Source organism: Heliangelus exortis, chromosome Z, assembly GCF_036169615.1.
Source record: "Heliangelus exortis chromosome Z, bHelExo1.hap1, whole genome shotgun sequence".
Taxonomy (NCBI): Eukaryota; Metazoa; Chordata; class Aves; order Apodiformes; family Trochilidae; genus Heliangelus; species Heliangelus exortis.
In genome coordinates, this window is record NC_092454.1 from 809773 (window position 1) to 833608 (window position 23836).

The 23836-nt window shown below is 45.2% G+C and overlaps 1 protein-coding gene across 1 annotated transcript in view; it reads left to right on the top strand.

Annotated features, from left to right (window-relative positions):
• Positions 1-23836, top strand: part of LOC139790434 (transcription factor 4-like) — a 221522-nt gene that overhangs the window by 103260 nt on the left and 94426 nt on the right. Inside the window, exons 7-9 of the mRNA XM_071732302.1 lie at positions 17415-17474; positions 19822-19951; positions 20455-20504. Of these exons, the coding sequence (XP_071588403.1) occupies positions 17415-17474; positions 19822-19951; positions 20455-20504 (240 nt within the window). The remainder of the gene's footprint in view (positions 1-17414; positions 17475-19821; positions 19952-20454; positions 20505-23836) is intronic.

The window sequence follows — 23836 nt, forward strand, 5'->3', positions numbered from 1 at the left end:
TGAGCCTGGCTCCCAGGGATGCCCAGGTTTCTCTGGATAGACAGGATGGAAAGGATTCCATGGATGGCAAAAAAGGATTCTGTGGATGGAAAGGTTGCCATGAAGGGAAAGGTTTCTGTGGATAAAGAGGTGGATGGGCTGCTGCAGATGGACAGCTTTCCATGGATGGATGGATGGATGGATGGATGGATGGATGGCCAGTGCAGGGAAGCAGCAGCCAGGAGCTGCACCACAAACCCCACATCCCTGCTGCCCACTTGAGGAGCCATTTCTAGCCAGTCCTCTTTGCTTCTAAATCCTTGTATGTTTGCTTTTTGTTGCTGGGAGGTAGCAGAATCTGTTCCTTTCCCCTGGGTCTGTGTAATCTGGGGATGTTGGAGCCCCCATCTAAGGTGAGACCCATTTTCCCTGCAGCTCCAACCTCCTGGACATCCCATGCTGTTGCTCTCTTGGCTCTGGAAAGACCTTTTCTTTGCTTCTTTGGCTTGTAGTTTTTCTTTCAGCTGTGTTGGAATGATCTGGTGATGCTCAAGTGAGGGAGAGCTGGTTTCCAAGTTCAAAGTGGCATCACACCTGAAGGAGTGGGATGGTTTGCAGGGACCTCGTGCTTGGAGTCTTCATGGGACTCATGCTGTGGCCTCTTTTGCCTTGCCTACCCCCTCTCCTTTGCTGTGGTTTCACTCATGAGAAGCTGAGGAATGTTAGGAAAATATTCCCCCAAAAATGCAAATAATAAAAATTCCAATCCGTGGAATAGGGTCTGTCTTTCTGCTGCCTGCATCTGTTTTGGTTTTTTTGGTTTTTTTTTTTTTGAAGTGTGGTGGAAATGTGGATGAAGCAGATGACCAGACAGGAAGGGGAAAAAAAAAAAAAAAAAAAGAATTCTTTAATAAGAACCTTTTGAATTCCTGAAAGGTGCAGAAGAAATAAAGCTTAATGCTGAGGCTGGACCATCTGGTGTCTGTTCTCCAGGCTGCAGAACTATCAGGATCCACCAAATTATTAACAAGTATGAACCTTTAGGCTTAAAAGAAAATGAAAAGCTCAAAGCCTATTGTGAGGCTTCTAGGATGTGCTTTCACACGTCCTGAGCAAGATGAGCTTCTCTAGACTGGAGAGACTGACAAAAACTTGGTGAATTCCAAAGGAAATTTTGGTGGTGGTGGTGGTGGTGAGGGGCTCCTGGAGCCTGGGGAGGGACTGGAGGAGCAGCAGGAGCTGTGTGAGCTCCTTTTTTTCCTGAACCCAGGAGGAACGTGCAGATTTTGTTGATTTCTGAAAGGTAAATTGCTACCTCCAGATGTGATACATTGCTCTCTGTAGATGAGTTCCTGGAACAATTAAGGAAAACTAAATACCTAACGATACTGAACTTGCTACCTATTAATCTTCTGGTAGGAAAAAAACCCAACAAGCTCCCAACACACAAATAGCAGTGATGATGGGAGCTCTCATCCCTGTGCTGTGTTCACACCAATGAGAGAAGAGGTCAGATGCACAGCAACCCATTTCCTTCCAGATGATTTTGCTTTCCAAGCCTAGGGCCCAATTGGGCTCTCCGAGAAAACCATAGCAAATCCAGCACTGATTACAGTGGGAATGGCAGAAAGCTCATCTTGGGAACTATTTAATTCCATTAGAGGAAAGGCAGCTAAGAAACATGTAGCAGAGCTGTTGTCAAGACACTTTTGAAACACTGGCTTCCTTGAAGTTAATGACAAAAATCTCATTTCATTCAGTGAAGTCAGGGTTTTGCTTCATGACTTAATTCTGTGCCACTTATCATTTCCCCAAAGATCAATCCTTTCTCTGGATGTGCTGGGTTGGGGGGGATTAGCAAGGCAGTAGGAATAATAAAAAAATACCTACGTGATGGCACTAACTTACTCCTGGCTCCCTGCACTCCTCTGAGTTGTTGGTTGGGTACTCAGGTTGTAAGGATGTAGTAGTGAAGAGCGAGGCTGCTGCTTGATTCAGAGGGATTGATGGGGATCAGCACCACAAGGAAGAAGAGATAAAAGAAATTATTTGTTGGGGAGAGCTGAACATCAGGGCGTGCTGGAGGAGGGAAATGGGAGCTCTGTGCTTCAGTTTCCCCACATCAGTTCAGAACCCAGTCACGTTCTGTAGGGCACCAGCACCTGGATACCCAAAATTAAAGGTTCCATGTGCTGCTCACCCCAGTCTGGACCTTCTGGGCACTTCTTAAGGGATGACTGAGCTCACCCTGAGCTATGGTGCTTTTCTGAGCACTGGTTAATTCAGCAAAGCAATGAGTGGAGAGAAGTGTGAAATGGCCAGAAAAGATGCACCAGGATTTCCAAGGCAACGCAGGAGATTGTGTGTGGGAATAAATTAGACAGCCCTTTGAAAATTTGGATTATGCCTTTTTGGCAAATGCCTGGTAACAGATACTTAGCTTTTAAGGTGTTTTAACTTGAAGCAAAATCCCCAAATCCTAAGATGAGTTGTTTTTACTACTAAGTCTTTTAGCAAGTGAGTCTAAATGTTGGTTTTGGATGTCCTGATTTACTTGATGTTCAAGAAATACTCTGGGAGGCCAGTTGGAACCATCCCACCATTAAAAGCTGGCCCTGGAATGAAGCGTGGAGGTAAAAGCTGGCGCAGCTGCACGAGCTCAGCCAGATTTTTATTTTTCTTTTTTACCCTTTTGAAAAAACCACCAAATACATCCGCCACCAAAATATAACGAACTTTATCCTGATAAAGATCATATCAGAGCCCTCAGTTTGATTGCAGATAGCCCAGGGAAGAGGAAAGCCAGGCACTGGCATGATGCTCAGCTTGGGGTGTGCTGCAGGCTGAGCTGAGGCTGTAACAAAATGGCTCCTGTGTGATTCACAGCACTGTCAGCATCAGTGGGCAGCTCGCCCAAACCTCCTGCAGCTCCCTGCCTTGCCAGGATTTCCTCAGGGACCCTCTGGATAGCAATTCCTTCCAGGAAAGCCCATCGGAACACAGCAGGCTCCCGAGGAGCCCGAGGGATGGGACTGGCAGGACAGAGGCATCTCTGCACCCTCACACCCCACAGAACATTCAGCTCTTCCCTCTCTTCCTTTCACTGCTTTTTCTCCAGCTCCTCTTTTCCTCCTTGCTTTCCTGGGCTCCCTTCCCCAGCTCCAAACCCTCCTCTCCATCCCTCTGGAAGGGGAGCTGGGGGTTTCCAGGAGGCTCGTGGCCAGGGGCACAGGGAACGTGCCACCTCGGGCTGAGCTTCCTAAAACTCATTTTAAAAGTTCCTGCAGCCCCAGTTCAGCTTTCCTGATCCTCTCCCATCAGCTCTGACTCCCAAGTATTCATTGGACTCCTTCTGAACATCCCTCCTCCTGTGTGCTCCTGCATCCCCTCTCCTTTACCTCCTGGCTTCCCTTGTCCCCTGTCCCTCTGTGATGGGTGACAGGAGCCTTCAGACACCGTGGGGCTTGTGGCCCCCTCTCCCTTCTGCTGGGATAACCCGGGGGCTCTCAGGTTTTCCTTGGAGCTGGATGGGATGGTTTATCCTCCCCGTGGCAGGGCAGAAATCAGTCATTGGCTTTTTCCCCTCCAGCAAGTGGCTGTGGGGCCAACAGCCTCCCCACTTCCCTCCTGTCCCTTCCTGTCCCCCACTTCCAGCAGCAGTCTGAACGTTTCCCGTGGAGGTTGTGCAGAGAAGTGGCAGAAATAGTGCTGGAAAACTTTGAAATGGGGGTGATGGAAATGAGAGACAGGCAGCAGCAAGTGCCTGGTCTGCCTCTACCCCTGGAAATCCTTCCCTAACACTGCTCCTCTCACCCTGAGAAGGGAAGGCACAGAAATAGCTGTTGCCCATTTTCCTTTTTCTTCTGGAAGTGCTGGGACATCCTTTTTCTGCTGTGAATGACTGAATCACTGCAATATTCTAGGAAGAGGAGTCCAGCACAGCCAGAAAGGGGGGGGGGGGAAGGGAAGGGAAGCAGGAAGGATTATCTTTTTATCTGATATGTACTTTTAAAAGGTCCTTCTTCAGTGCTTCAGTCAGTATGAGATTGAGACTAATGCATACTCTGAAATCAGGCTTTAAGCTGCTAAAGAATAACTCTCACAAAAATAACTCTGGTGATGTGGCTGCCCCGTGCTCTCAAGTGCTCTTCCTTTCCTCTATCACCAACACCTTCTCCAGTATCTTGCAGAGCACTTGGGGGGGTGTTTGCTTGCTTTTTTTTTTTTTTTTTCCCTCCTTTTTTTAATGCCCTGCCCACCTTTCCTTAGCAATCAATAAAGGAGGGAAGACAGAGAAGGTGGGACCTGAGCTGGGGGGCACGGAGCTGCTGCTCATTTGTAACCTCGGGCGGGGACATCAGGGCAACGAATTTTTTTCCTTTTATTGGTACTGTATCCAAGAAGTTCTTAAATTTCATCTGGGTAATCCACCTGCAGTAAAATAACAAAACATTACTGCACTTAAGGAACATGTGTGTGCGTTGCAACGTTCCAGCCCTCCCTCCCAAACAGCTGCTTATGGAGTTGAGGATCCATTGTATGTATTCCCTGGAGCCCCCCTCTAATAATCGAGCCACATCTGCCATTCCAGGATTATAGGCACATGTAGGTTTATTGAAAACTATACCTGGAGATAAAAAAATTAAATAACTCCTACCTCAATTAAATTGGCAAGCTACCTTTTCTGAAGATCAGATTGCAGACCTCAGGAGAGGCAGCCAGATCATTTTAGTCTTGGGTTACAAATTACTTAGTATTTTTTTTGCTTAGTCAAATAACTAGGTTTCCTCACATTTTGGTGGCAAAATGGCTTTACCTACAGTAATTTCTCCTTCGTTCTCCCTCCTGTGAAAAACAACACAAAAGCTGTACTGAAATTTAATTTTTTTTTTATGTGATGAGACGGGCAGTGTCCGTGCTCTTAACCAGAGCTTTGTTCAGTTTTCTTGAAATATTTGGACCCTCTGACTTCTTGCCTGGGCAGCCACGTGTGGATGGGGTGTGCTCTGTAGGAACCAGGGTATAAAATAGAATTAAGCTGTGTTGTACATGTAACTAAAAGAAATGCAAAGAGAAATTGCTCCTTACCCTTTGAGTCCTAAATTCCTCCTCAGTGGTTACAGCCATGCTAAAATTTTTGTATAAATAGAACCATGCACAGGGAGATGGAGCAGGTGATCCCGAATCCAGCTTTCCCTGCCTTCAGAAAGGGAAATTTCAGGGACCCAAGGACACATTCTCAGTGTGAGCAGATAAAATCCTGGCTCCTGGGAGGTCGGTGCCAGAAGTCCCACTGAGTTCAGTGGGGCTGGGCTGCAGAATTTCACCTGGTGGCTCCTCTCTCCTTTCACCTCTCTCATTGCTTCTGCTCCAGCATCTCACTCTGGGAGGTGGAATCGTTGCTCCTGCTCCAGAAATTAGTCCCAAGTCCCCTAAAGTCCCCTCCTGTGATCAGGGGCACGTTGTGGACTAATGTTTTTGATGTCACAGCACTAAAATCACGACGCCAGAGATAAAATTTCCGTGTTAATCAAACGTATTAAAGGACCAGACTTCAGTTCAGATGTCTGAATGGCTCATTTAGCAGGATTCCTCATGCATCCAGGAAGACATGGGTTCATTGTCCAGATCATAATTGAAGAACTGCTAAAACCCAAGGCTGCAATTTCGTGGTAAAAGGAGTGCTTTTCTCTTAGCCCCTTGGATCAAATGTTAAGCTGAGGGCTATTTGATTGGAAGTGAGCATTCCAAGGGCACCTTTCTGGAGCTTATAACCTGGCAACAGACTAACACAGCGATTTGTAATGTGCAATAATGGGGTTATGTTGTGGTTGAGTGCTACCAGGAGCTTGGGTTCCCTTCCCAGTCCCTGCACTCGGATTTTTGGTGCCATCCCGACTGTGATTAAAAGGGAACAGTGCTTGCCCACTGCTGCTGTACCCTGGGCTGGCTGTGCTGCTCCTTCCCAGTGCAGGGCTGGTCAGACTTGGATGGAAAAACTCCACTGAAAAGGCAGGTTGGGCTTGGAATGATTCTGGCAATTTTCAGTGCTTGGAATCGAGTGGCGTGGCGTGGGGGGGGTGATAGCTGGGGCTGCTCTCCTTGGCATCTAAGGTAGAGGTTGGCAGGTTTTGCTAATATAAATGCATAAACCCTAAAAAGCAAAGAATTGGTCCAGTGGAATAATAGCTGGAGCCATTTTCATTGTGTGTATGGTGCACAGAGCAGCATTTATTGAGCATCCCGTGCCTTCTCCAAAGGCTTCAGCCTCCCGTGTAGCTGTGTGCTCACAGCTCTCTGCTGAGCTGCCTCTTCCCTTCTCATACCCGAGTTCTTTCCAGATCACTCATGGAATGAGCCTCTTGCCCCACTCATAACCACGTTCTTCCCAAATAATTCATGGAATGAGCCTTCTTGCTCATGTAGCAGGAAGCATCCATCCCATCCGTAGCCTCTGGCTCCTCTGGGACACCCCAGGTGTGTTTGTCACCATCGGGTCGGCTGTAGGGAAGGTGTTTTTCTGTGTATTTCTCAGCAGAGGTTGTCTCAGTCCTGTCCAGGCCACCACCAAGGTCATAAATCACCTTTTAAATAGGATTTCTTCAAGTCATCCCTGTGTTTCTGAGCACGAGGATCTCCCACAATCACCACAACCACCCCCGTGGCCACTTGTGCAGCCCGGGCTGTAGGTTGTGGCATTGCTCATTTCCAACAGGCTTTTTACTGCCCAGAACTTGCTCCCTTCTCCCACCACCCCCTTCTGACATGTGCTTACCTGCTGCTTTGCAGGGGAATGAAAAGCATCTTTAATCACACTTAATTACCATGCCACTGCAGGCAGGAACCTCACATACAGAGCAGCTCAAGATGGAGAAGCAAGATCCTTCACCAGCACGGAGAGACAGAGAACACTCATCCTTAAAATAATCTCAATTTGCAAAACACAGACTGCACAGAAAATTTTGCCAGGCTCTATTCTATGTAAAACAGCCACAAATTCACTCCTGCAAGCCATAAAACTCCTCTCGTTGTGCAAACTTCTTTACAGCCATCCAAGTCATCATTTCAGCAAGCTGTAAGTTGTCCACATCTCTCCAGGTTTCAAAATCCAGTGCATATCTTTTTTTTTTAACACTTTGCACAGGTTTTAATAATTATATGTGAAGTCCTAGAGCAGAAGTAGGGAGGTCAGTACGTGGATAAACTGAGGCATCAGTGTTTGAGCAAAGCATCCAGCCAGCAGCTCGTTCCTGCTGCATGCCTGGGGAATTTCTTCACCTCCTCTCCTGAATGCTCTGGGAAGATCCAGATTAAACACAAGCCCAGGAGCTGCATATTTTTAAGAGCTTTCACTTTCCAGTCAACTCTCACCACCTGATTTTCACAGAAGGTTCTTTAAACCTCCTTCTTAATAGCTGGAGAAAAAAAAAAATTATGTTTACACCATATTGTTTGAGTGTTACTCAAGTTACTCCTTCCTTACCCAGCAGTCCCCCCTGGCATCAGCACTGACCTTACAGATTATTTTTTTTTTTTTTTGGAAGCAGACACTCCAGCCATGTTTCTGTTGTTCTGTGATTTATTCCTTTCCTTCTTGGCTAAAAAAAAAAAAAAAAAAAATGGAGCAATTACTTTTGACAAGTAGAGATTTCAGTGACTGTGTGAGGATATGAATCCTACCAGCTATTTATGTATGGAATAATTAAAACCAGTGACTAAGTTCTTCTACCAGCCTGCCTAAAAAAAGAAAAGCCTCTGATACCTCAAACACACAAGAGACATCCAATGGCTGGAGAGTTGGCATGGAGCATCCCCTGCTTCTTCTTCATTTCTTTGCCTGTTGAAGATGCTTGCCCAGCGTGGTTTAATTCAGCATTTCTGTAGGGTACCAAAGCACAGAGTGGTTCAGATCCATCAGGATTTGGGGCCCTGGGTCCCACCTATGTTGCACATAAAATCATAGAATTGTTTGGCTTGGAAAAAACCTTGATCCCCCAGTCCAACCATTAACCCAGCCACCAAACCATGGCCCTCAGCACCACAGCTCCAGGGCTTGGAAATCCCTCCAGGAATGATGGGGACTCCAGCCCTGCCCTGGGCAGCCTGGGCCAGGCCCTGACAACCCTTGCCAGGGAGAAATTCTTCCCAAGCTCCAATCTAAACCTCCAGCTCAATTCCTCTTCTCCCATCCCTTCTTCCTTGGGAGCAGAGCCCGACCCCCCCTGGCTCCAACCTCCTCTCAGGGGGTTGCAGAGAGCCAGAAGCTCTCCCCTCAGCCTCCTTTGCTCCAGGATCAACACCCCCAGCTCCCTCAGCTGCTCCTGGGCAGACTTCTGCTCCAGACCCTTCCCCAGCTCTTTCTCTCTCTTTATTTCACACCCTGTCACCCAGTCAGGAGCTGGACCATGGATTTGAGACCCCTCCAGGAATGCTGGGGACTCCAGGCCCTGCCAACCCTTTCCAGGGAGAAATTGTTCCCCAGCTCCAACCTAAACCTCCCCTAAAGGGTCAGTGTAGGGTCAGGAGATGCCACCTGTCCCCATGGGGGTCCTGAGCTTGCTGTGCCACCCTGAGCTCTGCAGCCTCTGCACTTGGCTCTGGAGTGGCTCTGAGCACAGTTACACTTGGAGGGATCTCATCAGGGGCTGCAGAGAGTCACACAATCCTTGGGCTTGGAAAAAAACCTTGGAGAGCATCAACTCCAACCCTTAACCCAGCCCTGCCAAGGCCACCCCTGCCCCATGGCCCTCAGCACCACATCTCCAGGGCTTGGAAATCCCTCCAGGAATGATGGGGACTCCAGCCCTGCCCTGGGCAGCCTGGGCCAGGCCCTGACAACCCTTGCCAGGGAGAAATTCTTCCCAAGCTCCAATCTAAACCTCCAGCTCAATTCCTCTTCTCCCATCCCTTCTTCCTTGGGAGCAGAGCCCGACCCCCCCTGGCTCCAACCTCCTCTCAGGGGGTTGCAGAATCAGATTTTCCATCAGCTCCAGCATCCCCCTTCACCCTGGAGAGCAGAACCCCCATTTTCAGGGGTTATGACCCCATTTCTTTTGTCCTGGGGCCACCCCAAGGGCTCCCCCAGCATCCTGGTGGCTCAGTCTCACTTCCCCTTTCCTCTTGTGCTGGGGTTTTTGTGGTTCCCCTTTTATCACTGGGTTTCCCCATAACCAACTGGTGTTTTGCTGCTCTCTGGGGCTGCTGTGGCCATGGCTCTGGGGCTGAGCCTGACCTCTGTGTGCCTCTAAAATCTGCATTTTGTTCAGCTCCATCCTGCTCTGCTTTGCTTCTCACCTCTGAGTCCTCTTGGGAGCAGCATTTTGTAAGTTGGATTTTTCTTTCCCTTCTTCTACTCTGGCTTTAAAAATTGCCCAACACATTGGTGGTGCTGGATAAATAATAAATAATAATAATAATAATAATATCCCAGGGCCTTCTGGTGCTGTTGCAGCAGAGGAGGTGAATGTCTGCCAGGCACTCAGGTCTCACTGCACTATGTTTAGCAGCAATGGAGAAATTAATATTTTTATTTTGTTTTGAAGTTAAGGGCAGAATATAGCCATCTGTCTGCCTGCTTGTAGGTTGGTCTTTTTTTTTTTTTTACTTTAAAAAATAAAAAAACCTGTTTTCTTTCTTTTGGAAGGCATCCTGGTTGATTGTCAGGAGAAAACTTTAATACTACAGGTAGAATTCTGGATCTTTCCCATGTCCTTGTGTTTAAGAAGCAGCTGAGGGATAAATGCATCTAAAGCCCAACAAAACCCAACTGGGTCACTGAAATCCACCTCACCTGGGTGTTTCTCTGCCTCTTTTTTGCCATACTCTGTAGTATCTGCAGTGGCCAACAAGGTGCTGGGACAAATCCAGCTTTTGGAGAGGGTTATATTTTTATTGATTCATTTAATGCAAAAAGAAAAAAAAAAAAAGGCAATTAACTACCCAGTGTATCACAGGCACCTCCAGGGGAAATTAGCAAGAAGGTGCCCATTGCTTTATGTCCCTCTCCTCTCTTCTCCATGCTGGGGAAGGAGTGAAGGGTGCTGACATCAGCTTTGATGGAGCTGGGCTGAGCAAGAATATAGAAAATTGACCCTTTTCCTCTTTCCAAGTTTTAAAAATCCTTCTTGCCTTCTCAGTCCCATCATCCCCATGGTTTGTCAGTCCCATCATCCCTGTGTGCTGCTTTCTGCTGGATTTACACCAGCACCAACCTGCCTGGGCTGGCTGTAGAGCTGGAGCATCACCTTGTAGGCAGGATACTGAAGATCCTGGGATAATCAAGATCCTCCTTCCCTTTGGATGGAGAGCAGGATGCCCTTGGGGGGCTGCTGTTTGAGGCACCAGCTTGGTGGCAGCCCAGCAGGTGACACTGAGCACCAGAAGCTCTTTTGGTGCAACCCAAGCACTTGTAGCTTGATTTATTCTGAATTAAATGAGCGTGGCACTGCTTGCAGACACGTTGCTCCTCCCTGGCTTTGGGCAGGTGACAGAGCACATCTGCTTCAGCTCCTGGGACACAGATGATGGGGACAGATGAAAATCCCCCCGTGAGGACAGAGCCTTGCTGAGTTTCTGCCTGTGTGAGGACACCTGGGTTACTACGTTTGTAAGCCAGCTCTACCTGGAGTAAGCAAGCCCCAGGGGGGCAGGGAAGAGCTGCACTAATCCCTGCACTCCAGCAGCTTTGGAGGGCTGGGGAGGTGACCATGGAGGTGACCATGGAGGGTTTGGTGCCCCAGCTTTCCCTGGAGCAGGTGGCAGGCTTCATTTTTATGGAAAAGCTCCTTTTTCCCCCCCCCCTACGGTGCTGACCTGCCCAGGAGGCAGTTTGCAGATTTGCTCTGACTCCCTGAAAAACACCAGCTTGTTATATTTTTACCTGTGTCAGCTTAAAAAAGGGCTTTTTTTTTTTTTCTCTCCAATTTCTCATAGCAGCTGAATTTGCCAATTTTGTTGTCGTAGGGCAACTCTTAATTTTTTGTCCTGTCTTAAGCACAGGGTGACCTCAGCTCGAAATGAAGGTGCCTTGGCACTTTTTTTCAGCCTCAGCTCTCTGCTGTGTTAAAATATATTTTTTTGCCATTCAGGAGCATGTTTTTAGCTGGCTGGAAAAAGATTACAAATAGCAGAGGGAAATTCAGAAGAGAGGCAAAAAGAAAACTTCTATTTTCAATACCACCAGTGTCGTTTGTTGGGGTGAGGTGGATTTGCATAACGTGGTCCTGGAAAAAAATAAATGTGACTTTGTAACACTGAAAAAAAAAAAAAAAAAAAGGTTCTGGTAACATGATTTGGATGCTCGGACTGCTCCATAAATTTTGAGCAGTGCTTTCCCCCAAAAAATGATGGCAGTGAACACCATCCTTTAGGCTGAGGAGAATGATTTTTTTTTTTATAAAAAAAATTTTGCTTCCCCATCAAAAAGAGAGCTCTTTCAGGCTTATGGATAGTAAAAAGTTAACAAAAATAAAAATAAAAAAAAAACCAAAACATCCTCTGAGGCACTTAAAGTATTCAGCCTGGGTTTTGTTATTTTTTTTGGACAGGAAGTTTCTTTGGTCTCTCAGCTGTTTTTACGGTAACTTTTCTCTTGGTTAAAAATATTCATCACATAATTTCAGAAAAAAAGGCTGTTTCCCAGGCATTTGAACTTGGGGAGGCCTTTCCTGTGTTCTCAGATTCAAAGGGAAAACAATAATTATATCATTAAAAATGGGAATTCAGCCACGAAACACCTTTTTAAGACTGAGGCATGTCAGGATATTTCACCCTGCCTGAGCCAACCTGAGCCAGGATTTTTGGTGTAAGCTGTTTGTAGTCTGCTGCTTACAGAGGGAAGAGATGATAATTGACTTGTTAGGTTAAACAGGTCTTTTTTTTTAGGGTTTGTAATAATTTGGAACATTTTGAAGCAAGTAGTGGTAGGACACCCTTACTGAATCATGTGGAATTGCTTACTTGAGCTGAAAAAAAGCAGAGCAGCCTCCTGCCAGCAACTCTTCAGGATTTCTCTCGGGGAAAAAGAGTGCAAAAAATGTCATTTTTTTTTTTTTCTCAGCATTCATTTTTGCAGCTCAGTAACCCTCCCTGTCTCCTCTCCATCTCTCCCCTCCATAAGTGACCACAAGGCTGCTGCCTACCAGATGGCACAGGAGAGGACTGGAAAAGTGGGCACTGGGAAATGTTCTGAACTTCTGTGTTGCACAGAAATCCAGATATTTCTGTGAGGTACTGAGAAAACAGAGGCACCAGGAATAATTTAGTGACCAGTAGAATACAGGTACTTCTATATATAAGTTTATATATATATATATACACCAATAAATACCAGGTTTAGCTGATTCTTACCCAACCCTGTGCCCTTTTTGGTGCCACAAATCAATGTTCTCTACATCTCTGTCCCTTTGGGGTTGCATTTTTGAGTGGAACAGGGCTGGGGGGCTTTGGGGACGGATGGAGGAGATGCTGCAGCTCAGCTGGAAGCTCTGCTGCTGTGGCAGCACTATCAGAACCCTGCAGACACCACTTCCCTGGATTCAACAATCCCCAAAAATCCACCTCCTGTCCCTGGGCCAAGCTCTTCCCTCCTTCACACCCCCAGGAGGCCCTTGGTGACTTTCTCCTGGGCTAAACCCAGGGCTGGTTAATTCCATACCCAATCTCCCATCCTGGAAAACTGATGAGATTCCTGCCCAGCCAGACTCTGTGCTGCTGTCCAAGCAGTTGCTCCCAGCCTGCTTGGTTTTCCAAAGCCTGTCCAGGGAGCATCCTGGGCTGCAGAGACCTGGCAGGGCTCTCCAGCTCCAAGGGGATGGATTTTCACCACGTTTGGAATATTTGCAGATCAAACCAGGGCCCCACTGTGATTTCCCCTGGCCGAGGGGGCCGTGGGTGCTGCAGTGGGGGTTTTATCCAGCCCATCCCGGGGCTATCCCGGTGGGATCATCCTGGCTGGAGCCAGGCAGAGCAGCTGCAGCTTTTGGAGCTGATATTGCCTTGCTCAGCCATCTGCAGGAGCAGGGAGTTGCAAAACCAAAGGCTGAAAACCAAACCCAGCTCTTTTCCAGGGCACCTTCAGCAGCAGGAGAGAAATTTCCACGTGTGGAACACGGGGCTGTCACCAAAGTCCCCCTCAAAGTCCTCCCATCCCCAACCTTCTGGGCACTCACCAACCCAGCAGCTTTCTTATTTTTTTTTGGGGTGTTTTGGGGCTTTTGGAAGGTGAACACCACCCCGTCCCCTTTCCCCAGGCACCACGAGGACTTTCCCCTTTTTTCCCTGCTCATCCTGGCTTGCATTCCCTGGATTTCAGCTGCTGCTTTTGAAGCCTGTCTGGGTTTGATTCCAGGGTGTAAATGAAAATTATATTCAAGTTATATTCAGCAAGATTATCCAGAGAAGTCAGGAGGATGGATGGAACACCCAGTTTCGTGGCTGTCTGTGCATCCCATACATTGCCCATCAAATGTAAGGATCTCTGCAGCAGTGGGAACACTGGGAATTCCAGCTGAACTGCAGGAAAGGAGAGATCCCAAGGTTTTAAACATAAACTGTGAGGTAGAAAATCATAAACTGAGCCAAGAGTGTGGATTTTTGCAAAACTCTTTAGTGGAGGAGAAAGTCCTTCCCTCCCTTTAAACCCTTTATTCAGTGGTGGTACTTTGCATCCATTTTTCCCACATCCAAGGAAATATTTGGATTCTATAAAGCATTAGGAAACCAGGAAATCCTTCAGTGTAAAGGTGAAAGATGGGGATGGGTAATGCAAGCAATAATCTGAGTTGTTGGGTCTCATGGTGAAGGAAGGGATGGGAAGAGGCAAGCAAACACCAGGAGTAAACGTGGGGAAAATTAGGTAAGAAGTTACAAAATGCTTTTTTTTTAATTATTTTCGTTTTAGTTTTAGTTTTTCTCCTGCTCACCTGCAATAGGTGATGGAAATGAGCACAGGAACAAATCAGAAATCCTCACTGGCCAGAGCTGGTTGAAGCTCAGCCCTGTTTAAGAGCATTTCATGTCCATGAGAAAGCAGTAAATGATCTTTAAAAGCTGCTGTTGTTGTTGTGCTGCTCTTATACCTGGTGCTCAAAAAGCACAAGTGGGAAAAATTACCCCCAGAAAGGTTTAAACTTAAAGAGCACTTTTTAATTATGCAGGGGAAGAGAGAGTGAAGAAAAAAATGACAAAAAAAACCTAGAGAACTAATACTGATGACATTAATGCACGAGGGTTGGTTGAACATGAAAAATTATTTGCTAATACCTGCAAGCATTTTTTAATGGAAAAGGTCAAAGTCAAAAGAAAAGTGCTGAACACTCTGCACAGCTATCTGAAGGTGCTGCCCTAGAAGGCAGAAGAACTGAAACAAAAGGTTATTTGCCATCAGATAGAGAGAAGAAAATAAACACATGAAGGTTTCTCTCCTTTCATACACGTGAGTCTTCTAGGAAAAAAAAAACCAAAAACCCCAAACCCTGTGAAAAATGGAACCTCTGCGAGAGAAGTTCCTTTGTTCTCTAAAAGTCACGATTTTTCCTGCAAACACTTTCAAGAATTATGGTTGGCTGAGGAGAAAAGGGAAACAGTACCTGAGGTTGCAAATCCACTCAGCAAAACCCAGGGAAATTGTTTCTCTGTGTTTGCCATCGCTGGGTTGCAATTTACTCTTGGCATTAAAGCCCAAAAAACTGGACGTAAATGGCACACGGAAGATTTTGGAGGGAGCTGCCAGATTTCCAAAAGCCCCAGAAAGGAGTATTTGTAGGAATTGGAGAGATTCTGAACAGATGCCCTGAGAGTCACGTGAGAAGTGGAAATTTAGTTTCCTAATTTGATAAAAAGCAGAGGATTGAAATCACAGAAGGAAATAACCAAGAAATGATTCAGCTGTGGCTGCGGCGTGACTTGGTTCACTTGGCTGAAGTGAAAATTCATAAAGTGAGGGGAGAGCAGCTGAAATCTGGAGGATGAGAGAGAATCCTGCATCCTGGGATTATTCCTAAAGGAGAGGAGAACGGGGCAGTTGCAGTTAGAAACTTCTTGTAGTGAAAAAGAACCAAGTAATAATTTTGCAAACTTCTTGTAGTGAAAAAAAATCAACCATTTGGAAAACTTCTCGTAGTGAAAAATAATCAACAATTTTTAAAACTTCTTGTAGTGAAAAATAATAATTTTTAAAACTTCTTGTAGTGAAAAATAATCAATTAATAATTTAAAAAAATAATAATAATTTTTAAAAAAGGTTCTGAAGGCAAATTACCTCCTCTTCAGCTGTCTCAGGGGCAATCGGATGTGATCCCCACAACTTCAAGTTGTTTTATTTGCAAAGTTTCAAGAGGGTGGATGTGGGAAAGCCTGGGGGAGATGAGTGGTGAGGAAGGTCACACTGCCCCTTCCCTTCTCTTCTTTTTTTTCTGGAAAAGCCCAGAATTCAGTTGTGATGGGTGGGCACCCCGAGCTGCAGGCTCAGAGCTCCCTGAGCTCCTCTCCCAGCCCGTGGAGCTGGCAGTGGAAGAGCCCAGAGAGCCAGGAGGGCTGAATGGGAGTCAAACAAACAAAAAAACAGAAAAAAAAAATTAATTTCATAAGCAGCAGGACTCTATCGTGGGTGGGTTTTGTGTTGTTGTGGGTTTTTTTTTTTTTTTGAGATGAAGTGCAATGAATTCTCATCATACGCCCGAATTCCACTGCAAAAAGAAAAGTTTGCTTTTAAAATGCTACATTTGGGGCAAGCTGATGTCACTTTGTCCCCCTGGGGGTGGATGTCCCCACTCCACTGGGACACAGAAGGTTTGGTACCACCCTTGGTACCCCCAGTGCTTTGCTGCAGGATCCGGGTGGGCTGAGCCCTCATCCCTGCTCCTCACCCTCTCCCATCCAGAGGGATGAATGTCCCATCCTTCCTCCTCTCTGCTTCTCCCAGGCTTACCCACCAGGACTTGATGTAGTAAAAGAAATAATATATCCAGGTTGGCAGGACAAAAAAAAGAAAAAAAAAAAAAAAAAAAAGGTCTTTTTGGAGGTATTTTTCCATGATCAGTGTTTTCAGAGGTTTTTGGGTTCCAGCCTCTGAGGCCGCTTTCCTTTAATCTGAATTAATTTTCTGTTACTAAAATATCAATTTGTAACTGTGTATTTCCTCCCTCAACAAAAATTGAGGTGAAATTCACATGCTTGGCTTTTGAAAAGCAAAAAACTTCAGCTTTGGGTTTTTTTTTTTCCGTACCATAATGCATATGGCTGGGGCTTTTGCCCAGCTCTGATTCTTTGTCTCCTTTTTCCTGGTTTTTTCCTGTTTTTTTTTTTTTTCCACTGGGCAGTGACTTCTTTTACAAATTGCTGGAAAGGTGGCAGGGCTGTGTGTGACAAGGAGAAAAGCAAAAAAAAACCTTTCTATTGATCAAAACTAGAGCTGCACGGCTCAACGGGAAAATGGGTTTTGCTCTGTCACTTGGTGACTTTTTTTTTTTTTTTTTTTTTTTTTTGGTGTGTTTTGTTTTCCTCCTGCAGTTGCTCAAACTCTTAACACCCAGCTGCCAAATTCAGTGTTTTATTTATAGGGTTTCTTCCCAAAAAGCCAAGTGAGTGGGGCTGGGAGGCCAAGGTGTGCCAGGGTGCAGGAATTCTGCACCCCAAGAGACCTGAAGGGTCGTGTCCCTGACACCCCAACTGGAAGCCTGGAGGGCAGCTGACAAACCTAACACTTGGCTTTTTAGCTCAATGTTTCTTCGTGGTTAATATCAACTGGGATGCCTAAGAATTCCCTGCTTTTTTCAGCTCCAGTTTGGAGCCAGAGCAGCTCCAAGGGCTGCCCAATCGATGGCGTTGGGGTTTGGAAAGGTTTTTTCTCTCTTTCTGTTGCAGGCCATGAGCAGCGTGACATAGAGGGATAAATGCCCATTGTTCTCTTACAAACATCCCATAATAATGTATATTTTTACCTTTTTTTCCTCCCTGGGGTGACTTTGGTGTCCCTGTCCCATAGGGGATAAAGGAGGGGGGATGGCTTTGGGGTAAGAAAGGAGCCTATGGCAGTCACCAAATTTTTTGAGATACGGTTTTCCTAAAAAAAATAATTTGGTTGTAGGAAATACTGTTTCTAACCCAGCATTTGGTTTTAACGTGTCAGTGCTCCAGAGCATTAATTAGGAGACCCCAAAGCACCCATGGGTGCAGGGCTGCTTTCTCCTGGGTGGGACCCCCAGAGGGAGGGAGCCCAAGGGGTCCCAACCCTTCCTGGGTGGGATCCCTTGGGAAGGTGATGCTGAAGGTGACCCCGGGGGGTCAGGAGGAACCAGGAGTGGTCCAGAAGTGCAACTGGTGGCAGGGAAAGATGCTCAAGGGGCTGGCTGAACAAAAGGTGTGCAGCCTTGAGGACTGGGGAGTGTGTTTCCTTCGAATATAATAACACAAGTTTGGGATTTTTTTCCCCGTAGAAACCTCTGCAGCTCTTTATAGAGAAAAATGTTTGGATGAAAAAACAAAAACAACATAGGGTATGTGTATGTTTTCTGCTCCTAAAGTGACTCTTGTTTAAGCTAAAATAGTTTGCAAATGCTGTCTTCTCTACACTTTCGTGGGGTTGGGGTTTTTTTTGTGGGGTTTTTTTTTGTTGTCGTTGTGGTATTTTTTTTGTTGGGATTTTTTTTTTTTTTTTTTAAAGTCAAATGAAACGGAGTAGGCTGGCTATAGGAATTCATACAGCTGATGGCTCTAAGTCTTTCAGACTCCCCGACATATGGATAAAGCAGGCACAGATTTAGCAGGTCTGTCTTTATGTTAAAACGTATACGTGATAAAAATATATGACTGGAGAGAATTTCTGTCTTCAATCCTGCAACGCTCCAAGCCATGCCATAAAATCACGTTTCTTTGCAGGGGAGATTTACAACGAAACTTTTTTTTTTTTTTTTCCAGCGTTTTTTTGTTTGTTTGTTTTGGGGTTGTTGTTTTGTTTTTTTTTTTGTTGTGGGTTTGGTCTATTTTTTTTTTTTTTTGCATGTATTTCTTTGCCATCATGCCAGAGCCTTGCAAGCATTTTTTGCCGGTGCAGGTGTTGTTTATTAAAAGGAGCATCGTGGGTGCAGGTGTATGGTAGCCATTAGCTGAAGGTAAAGATGGCAGCAGGAAGGGTCTGCTGCCTGGAGCTTGTCTGTCTGTCTCTCTGTCTGTCTGTCTGTCCGGCTCGGAGGGGGCTGTGAAGGCAGCTGCGAGGCTTTCAGCCAGTCCCGTTTGTCCAGCTTGGGAAATAAGGAAGAAAAGGGAAAAAAAAAAAAAAAAAAGAAAGACAAAAAAAAAAAAAAAAAAAAAAAAAAAAGAATATAGTTTTCTCGCATCAAAAGTTATCTTTAAATGTTGTTTTTTTGTTGTTTTTTTTTTTTTTTCCCGAAGTCTAGTCAAGGCGTAAGGGTGTTTTTAATTTCTGATTTTCCAGCTCGTGGGTCATATTTGACCAACTGCTTTCAGCAGAAGACATGCCACTTTGTTGAGCTATTTAGGACTCAAAAAGACTGTCTTAATTTCAAACAAGGAGCCTTTGTTTTAGTTGGTGACTGCCTTGTGAAATTTTTCAGTTCTCAGCGGGTTAACCAGGGAACAGGGGCAGAGTCATAATTGGCCTATTTAGAGTATTTTGCATGTGAATAGTGTGTTAGTGAAGCATTACTAAGTCTGTTGTGAGTGACATGGTGATTAGAATTTAGATTAGGGAAAACACATTCTGTACTTTATCAAGTACAGTAATTAGTTCAGTCAGTAAAAGTTGATTACAAGTAACGATAAAGTTAGATTTTTGGTACTTAATTTTAAAATTTCTTTATTAAATGGGAAATTTGTTCTTAATATAAATGGTGGTATCTACACCTGTTTTATTGCGTATCAGAATAATTAAAAGAACAATGTGCTCAATGCAGAGTATAATCAGGGGATTTATATATTATGGGTAAGTTTGAACGTAGTTTATAGCAAATAGAACATTACTCAGGAAATCGTTCTGCTGGCGTAGCCTCGCAAAGGGTTTTCATTTTTCTTGGAGCACGGGTCAGCTCACGTTTTCTGCTCTTTCCTGGAAATCCTGGTCCTTTGGCAGCTGAGAAAATGTTGCATTTGCTGGGATGCATTTGGTAGTTAATGGTAGAGGCATAAAATGGATATATTGAAGGTCCTTTGCTGCTGCTACTGCCGCTGCTATACAATAGTCTTGATTGTTGAGGTGCCTTTTTTTTTTTTTCTTTTTTTTCTTTTTGTCGTGGTAGCCTTGCAAAAAAATATTAATAATGTGTAATTCCATTGTCCTGTTTTAATCACTTATTACGTAGGGGCTGCTGTGTGGGTTTTTATATTGCAGAATCTGAGCCATTTAATTCACAGATATGAATTTGTCCTTGCACGGGGACAGACAATGAAGCTGTTTCATGCACACTGAACCAACCTCTCTGTCAACAGGAATATCTTATTTTTAAGTTTTATTATTGTTAGATCTGGGCACTTAACTGTCTTGCTTGCTGTGAAGAAACTAAGTCACCCTCAAATAGATCAACAGAGCTCCAAAAGTTTCTAAAACACCGATCTCATTTGAATGAGTAGGCAAGAAGCCTCCTTTAAATGTAAATAATCTCATTCTAAATTAATCACTTTGTGTTCACCCAGTAAAGGAAGAGATGCTCCAGTGGAAATTTTTTTTGTAATGTCTCCTTTAAAAAATTGGCAGTTGGTGTTCCCGTGTTTGAGTCGCTCGTGAAGGTTTCTTTACTGTGTTATTTTTAGGAATGAGAAATAGCTAATGATGAGGCCAGTTGGATTTAACATGCACCCTCACACACGTATATATTTTTAATCTTTTAGCAAAGTCTCCTTGGAGGTGACATGGATATTGGCAACCCAGGAGCACTCTCCCCCACCAAGCCTGGCTCCCAGTACTATCAGTATTCTAGCAATAACCCCCGGCGGAGGCCTCTCCACAGCACCTCTATGGGTGAGTGACTTTGTCTTCAACCTTTGTTGTGGGGTTTTGTTTTGGTTTGTTTTTTTTTCTCTTTTTTTCCTCTCTATTTCCCCCCCCCCCCCCCCCATTTCAAGAAATAATTGGAGTTTTGTCCTGTTTAGCCACACTTGGGAATAAATACAAGGAGTGGCGGAGCCTCCGCGCGCACCACCCCGACTCGCCGAGGGGTTTATTCAGCTCCTCTGGGTTGGGGAGATTTGGGGAGAAAAAAAAAAAAAAAAGGGGGGGGGGGGCTTTTTTTCAAAGCAAAAACAAAGGCTCTACCACTCGAAATCTAAATATGATTTCCAACATTTTGCTGCTGGACTTCAGGGCGGTGGCATCCAGCCGGTGTGACCCGCGAGGCTGGCGAGAGCGATCGGCAGCTGTAGGAAATCTGTAGGGGGAAGCAAAAAGAAACAACAACCAAACAAATGAAAAAACCCCACATCTTACGAAGACACCCTTTTGTCTTTTTTTTGTTTTTTTTTCAGAAGTACAAACAAAGAAAGTTCGAAAAGTTCCTCCAGGTTTGCCATCTTCAGTAAGTACCTCCCGTCTGCTGCCTTGCTTGCGGTCGCTTTTTGCAGTTGGAGGGCAGGTAGGAGCCAGCCGGCTCCTGGGCTCTCAGCACGCTTGGTGCTGAAGGGCAAGGTAAGGAGAGGTCAAAAAAACCCCAAAATGTCCCCATGTGGAAGTGATTTCTTGGTGCTCACGTGGCTTTGCAGCAGTGGATGCTGAGGAGGTGCCCCGATTGAGCGGATGCGCGGGGCGAGCGTCGTCCCTGCGGTTTGGGGTTCTGGGGCTTTGTGTGGGATCTGAGATGAGGATTTGGGAGAAGTTTCCATGGGGTCTCTTCCTGGGATGCTGGGCAAACACCTTCCTGCATCCAGGAGGGCTCAGAGCTGGGGTAGAAGCTGGCTGGGGGGGCCAGCAGGTGCCAACTGCAGGCAGCCAGCTGCTGCCAGAGGTGCTGTGCTCTCGAGCAAGAGCCACCAAGCTGGTAATCACCAGGGTTCTGCCCCAATATTTTAAAGAAGATCCCTGGAACCTCTTTGTTAGGAGGGTTACAGATGCCAGCCAGCTACCCCGGGCACCGTTTTCAGTGTTTATCATGACATTTTGACAGAGGTTGGAGTTGCAGTTTGGTTTGGGGGAGTCCTTTGTTTTGGGAGCCAGATAATTGTTCCGTTCGTTTTCGTTTTTTCGTCGTTGCCTAAAATCTTGGGGGGTTTGGTGTTTGGTTTTTTTCCTGAAAAAGCTGTACCAAGGCACATTACATCTTCAGAGAGGGTTTGCTTTTGAAATCCTTTAAAATATATATAAAAAAGTGGCTATAAGAGGCCTGAATCAGCATTGCAGGAACTACAGCACAAAGAGTAGCGTAGCTAAAGAGTGCTTTTTATTCTGTTTTTTTTAATTCTAATCCTTCTCCACCATTACTTTAAAAATGCCTGCTAGGGTTTCCTGTAGATCTCTGCAAACAGAAAGCACTCCAAAGGAGAGAGCTTCCCTTTCCTACCTGACAACTCTTTTTTTTTTCTCTCTGAATCTGGTTATTAGGAGGAGCTGAGTGGCAATCAATCTTGCGGAATCTCTAACAAATTGGCACGTTCATCTCTGATGGGGTTTGTGTTTTTACCATAAATCCCCTTAAATTTGCAGTTTGCAAACCAGCATCCTTTTAAAGCTTCAGTTATTGAAGTGACTCTGCTAAACAAGTAGTTTCATTACTGGTCACCTTATAAATAATAAAATTTTAAGCTGAAAGAGAAAACCACATGTGACCATCCTAATTTAATCGCAGGGATTATTGTAAGCTTTAGAATGTTAAACAAAGACAAACATAAATCTTGCTTGTAAATTGTTGAAATATGGAAATTCTCAAATGTGACTTTCCAGTAAAGTAATAATACTATTTTTTTTTAATTAAAAATAAGCTCCCACACGTGCATTTTAAATTTCTTTCCCCGTGTGTTTTTTTGGGTCTGCTTTTTATTGCCCTCCTTGACAGCAATAGCTAATATCCTCCCCAAAGCTTTTTATGAGCACTCTCACTCGGAGTGAAAAGTCCGAGGTGGATTTAATTTCCATGAAACTTTAGCTTTTAATAGTTTTCCTGACAACTTGCCTTGCTCTGGGCCTGCCAGGGGGGGGAGGTTGGAGGGGGGGGGGGGGGACACCGAGCATCTCTGTGCCGCGGGGATGCGGTGCCCGCGCCGCAGCCTCCGCCTGCCCGCCCGGCGGCTGTTTGTCATCACTCAGGGATTGTGCTGGGGGATTGGGTCAGAAAAAAAAAAAAAAAAAAAAAAGAAAAAAAAAAGAGAAAAAAAAGAAAAAAACCAAACCAACCAACCAAATAAAAAAAAAACCCCATGCCAAACGTGCATTTTTTATTATTGAAAATAGCGCCGCGCGAGCAGGTGAGCATGGCGGGAGGTTGAGGGACATATTTTGGTACCCGTGGTATAAAAGGGGTTTGCAATAAAAGGGGAGCAGCCCTCTGCCCCCCTGTGAGGGGCCGTGTGGCTGTGTTTCTGCTGGCAGTGCCAGCGGGCAGGGGTTGATAATCGCTGCAAAAAGTTTTTTTGTGGGTTGCTTCTCGCTCCGACAGAATGAAAGGCAATTTCTGGTTGTGGCAGATTAGTCTCAAATGCATGCTCCCTTGAATTTTTCTGTGTGAATGCAATGGTTGTAAAGAACAGGAATACTTCTGCAGCTCAATACCCTCAACTATTTTTGCAGCATTTTTATTTTTAAGTCAAAATTATCTCAAAGGAGAACACGCGGCTCTAAATACTTTGAATTAAATCTCAGGCGCCGGGCAGTTTATTAGGAAATAAAATCTAAGAAGGCATTCCTGAATATTTTAATCACCCGTAGCTCTTGTCCTCTAATAATAAGTAAATTAAAATACAAGTCCAGCAACATGAATCCAGGAATCGTGTGGCTCTGAAGGAAATAAAGCCTTTTTTCAAAGGAACACAGAGGCAGGTATTTGGGTTTCGTTGCCTTCGTGGATCATGATTCATACATTTCATTTGAAATAATGCTGCCTTAGAAAAGGCACCTGTGTGCCTCCAAGAGAAAAATCCCTTCTAAAAGGTCAGATTATATTCAGGTTCTAGATTGTGTCAGGCTGAACTGCCAGGATTTACGATGCTGGGTGAAGGATCTGCATTTATAAATTGACTGACTGGATGATAATGTACTTAGTTGATGGGGTGGGAATACTGCTGTTATTTCTCTTCAAAAATGTATATTAACTGGTTCTCACTGTGATTTATGCAGTGGGTATGGAGATGAATGCAGCAGCGTTTGAAAGCAGTTATTATTGATTAATTCAGAAGTAGTCTTCCCAAAATTTCAATGATAAATGGTAATAAAACTGTTGTATCAGCGCCCCGTTATTACTTTTCTTCCAAGATAAGAAATGGCTGCGAGTTTGGAAAACAAAGTCAATTAAATAATGGAAACAACCACTTTTTAAAATACTGAGGACTTGAACTGGTGAGGCTGCTCTGGGTGGGGAGCACAGCCCAGTCCAAGCTGTGACCATCCTGGTGTCCAGTCTCAGCTGCAGCTCATCCCAGCAGAGATGGACTGGAGATGGACTGGGGCCAAAAAGTTGGACTCTGAAGGTTTGCTCTGAACCAGGACGTGAGTCAGGGGTGGCTGTGACCCCCCCAAAGCTCCCATTTCCCTGTGCTCAGCTGCCCCAGAGGGTCAGGGTCAGAGAGGTGGGGACAGCTGATGCTGGGATTTGGCTGTGATCATACAGACAAAGCTGAGGGATTTCTGGTAAAATTTAGTTTTTCCTCTTTAGTGGCCATGCCAGCTCCACCAAGCTGTGACACGGGAATGTTTTGTCCCCTT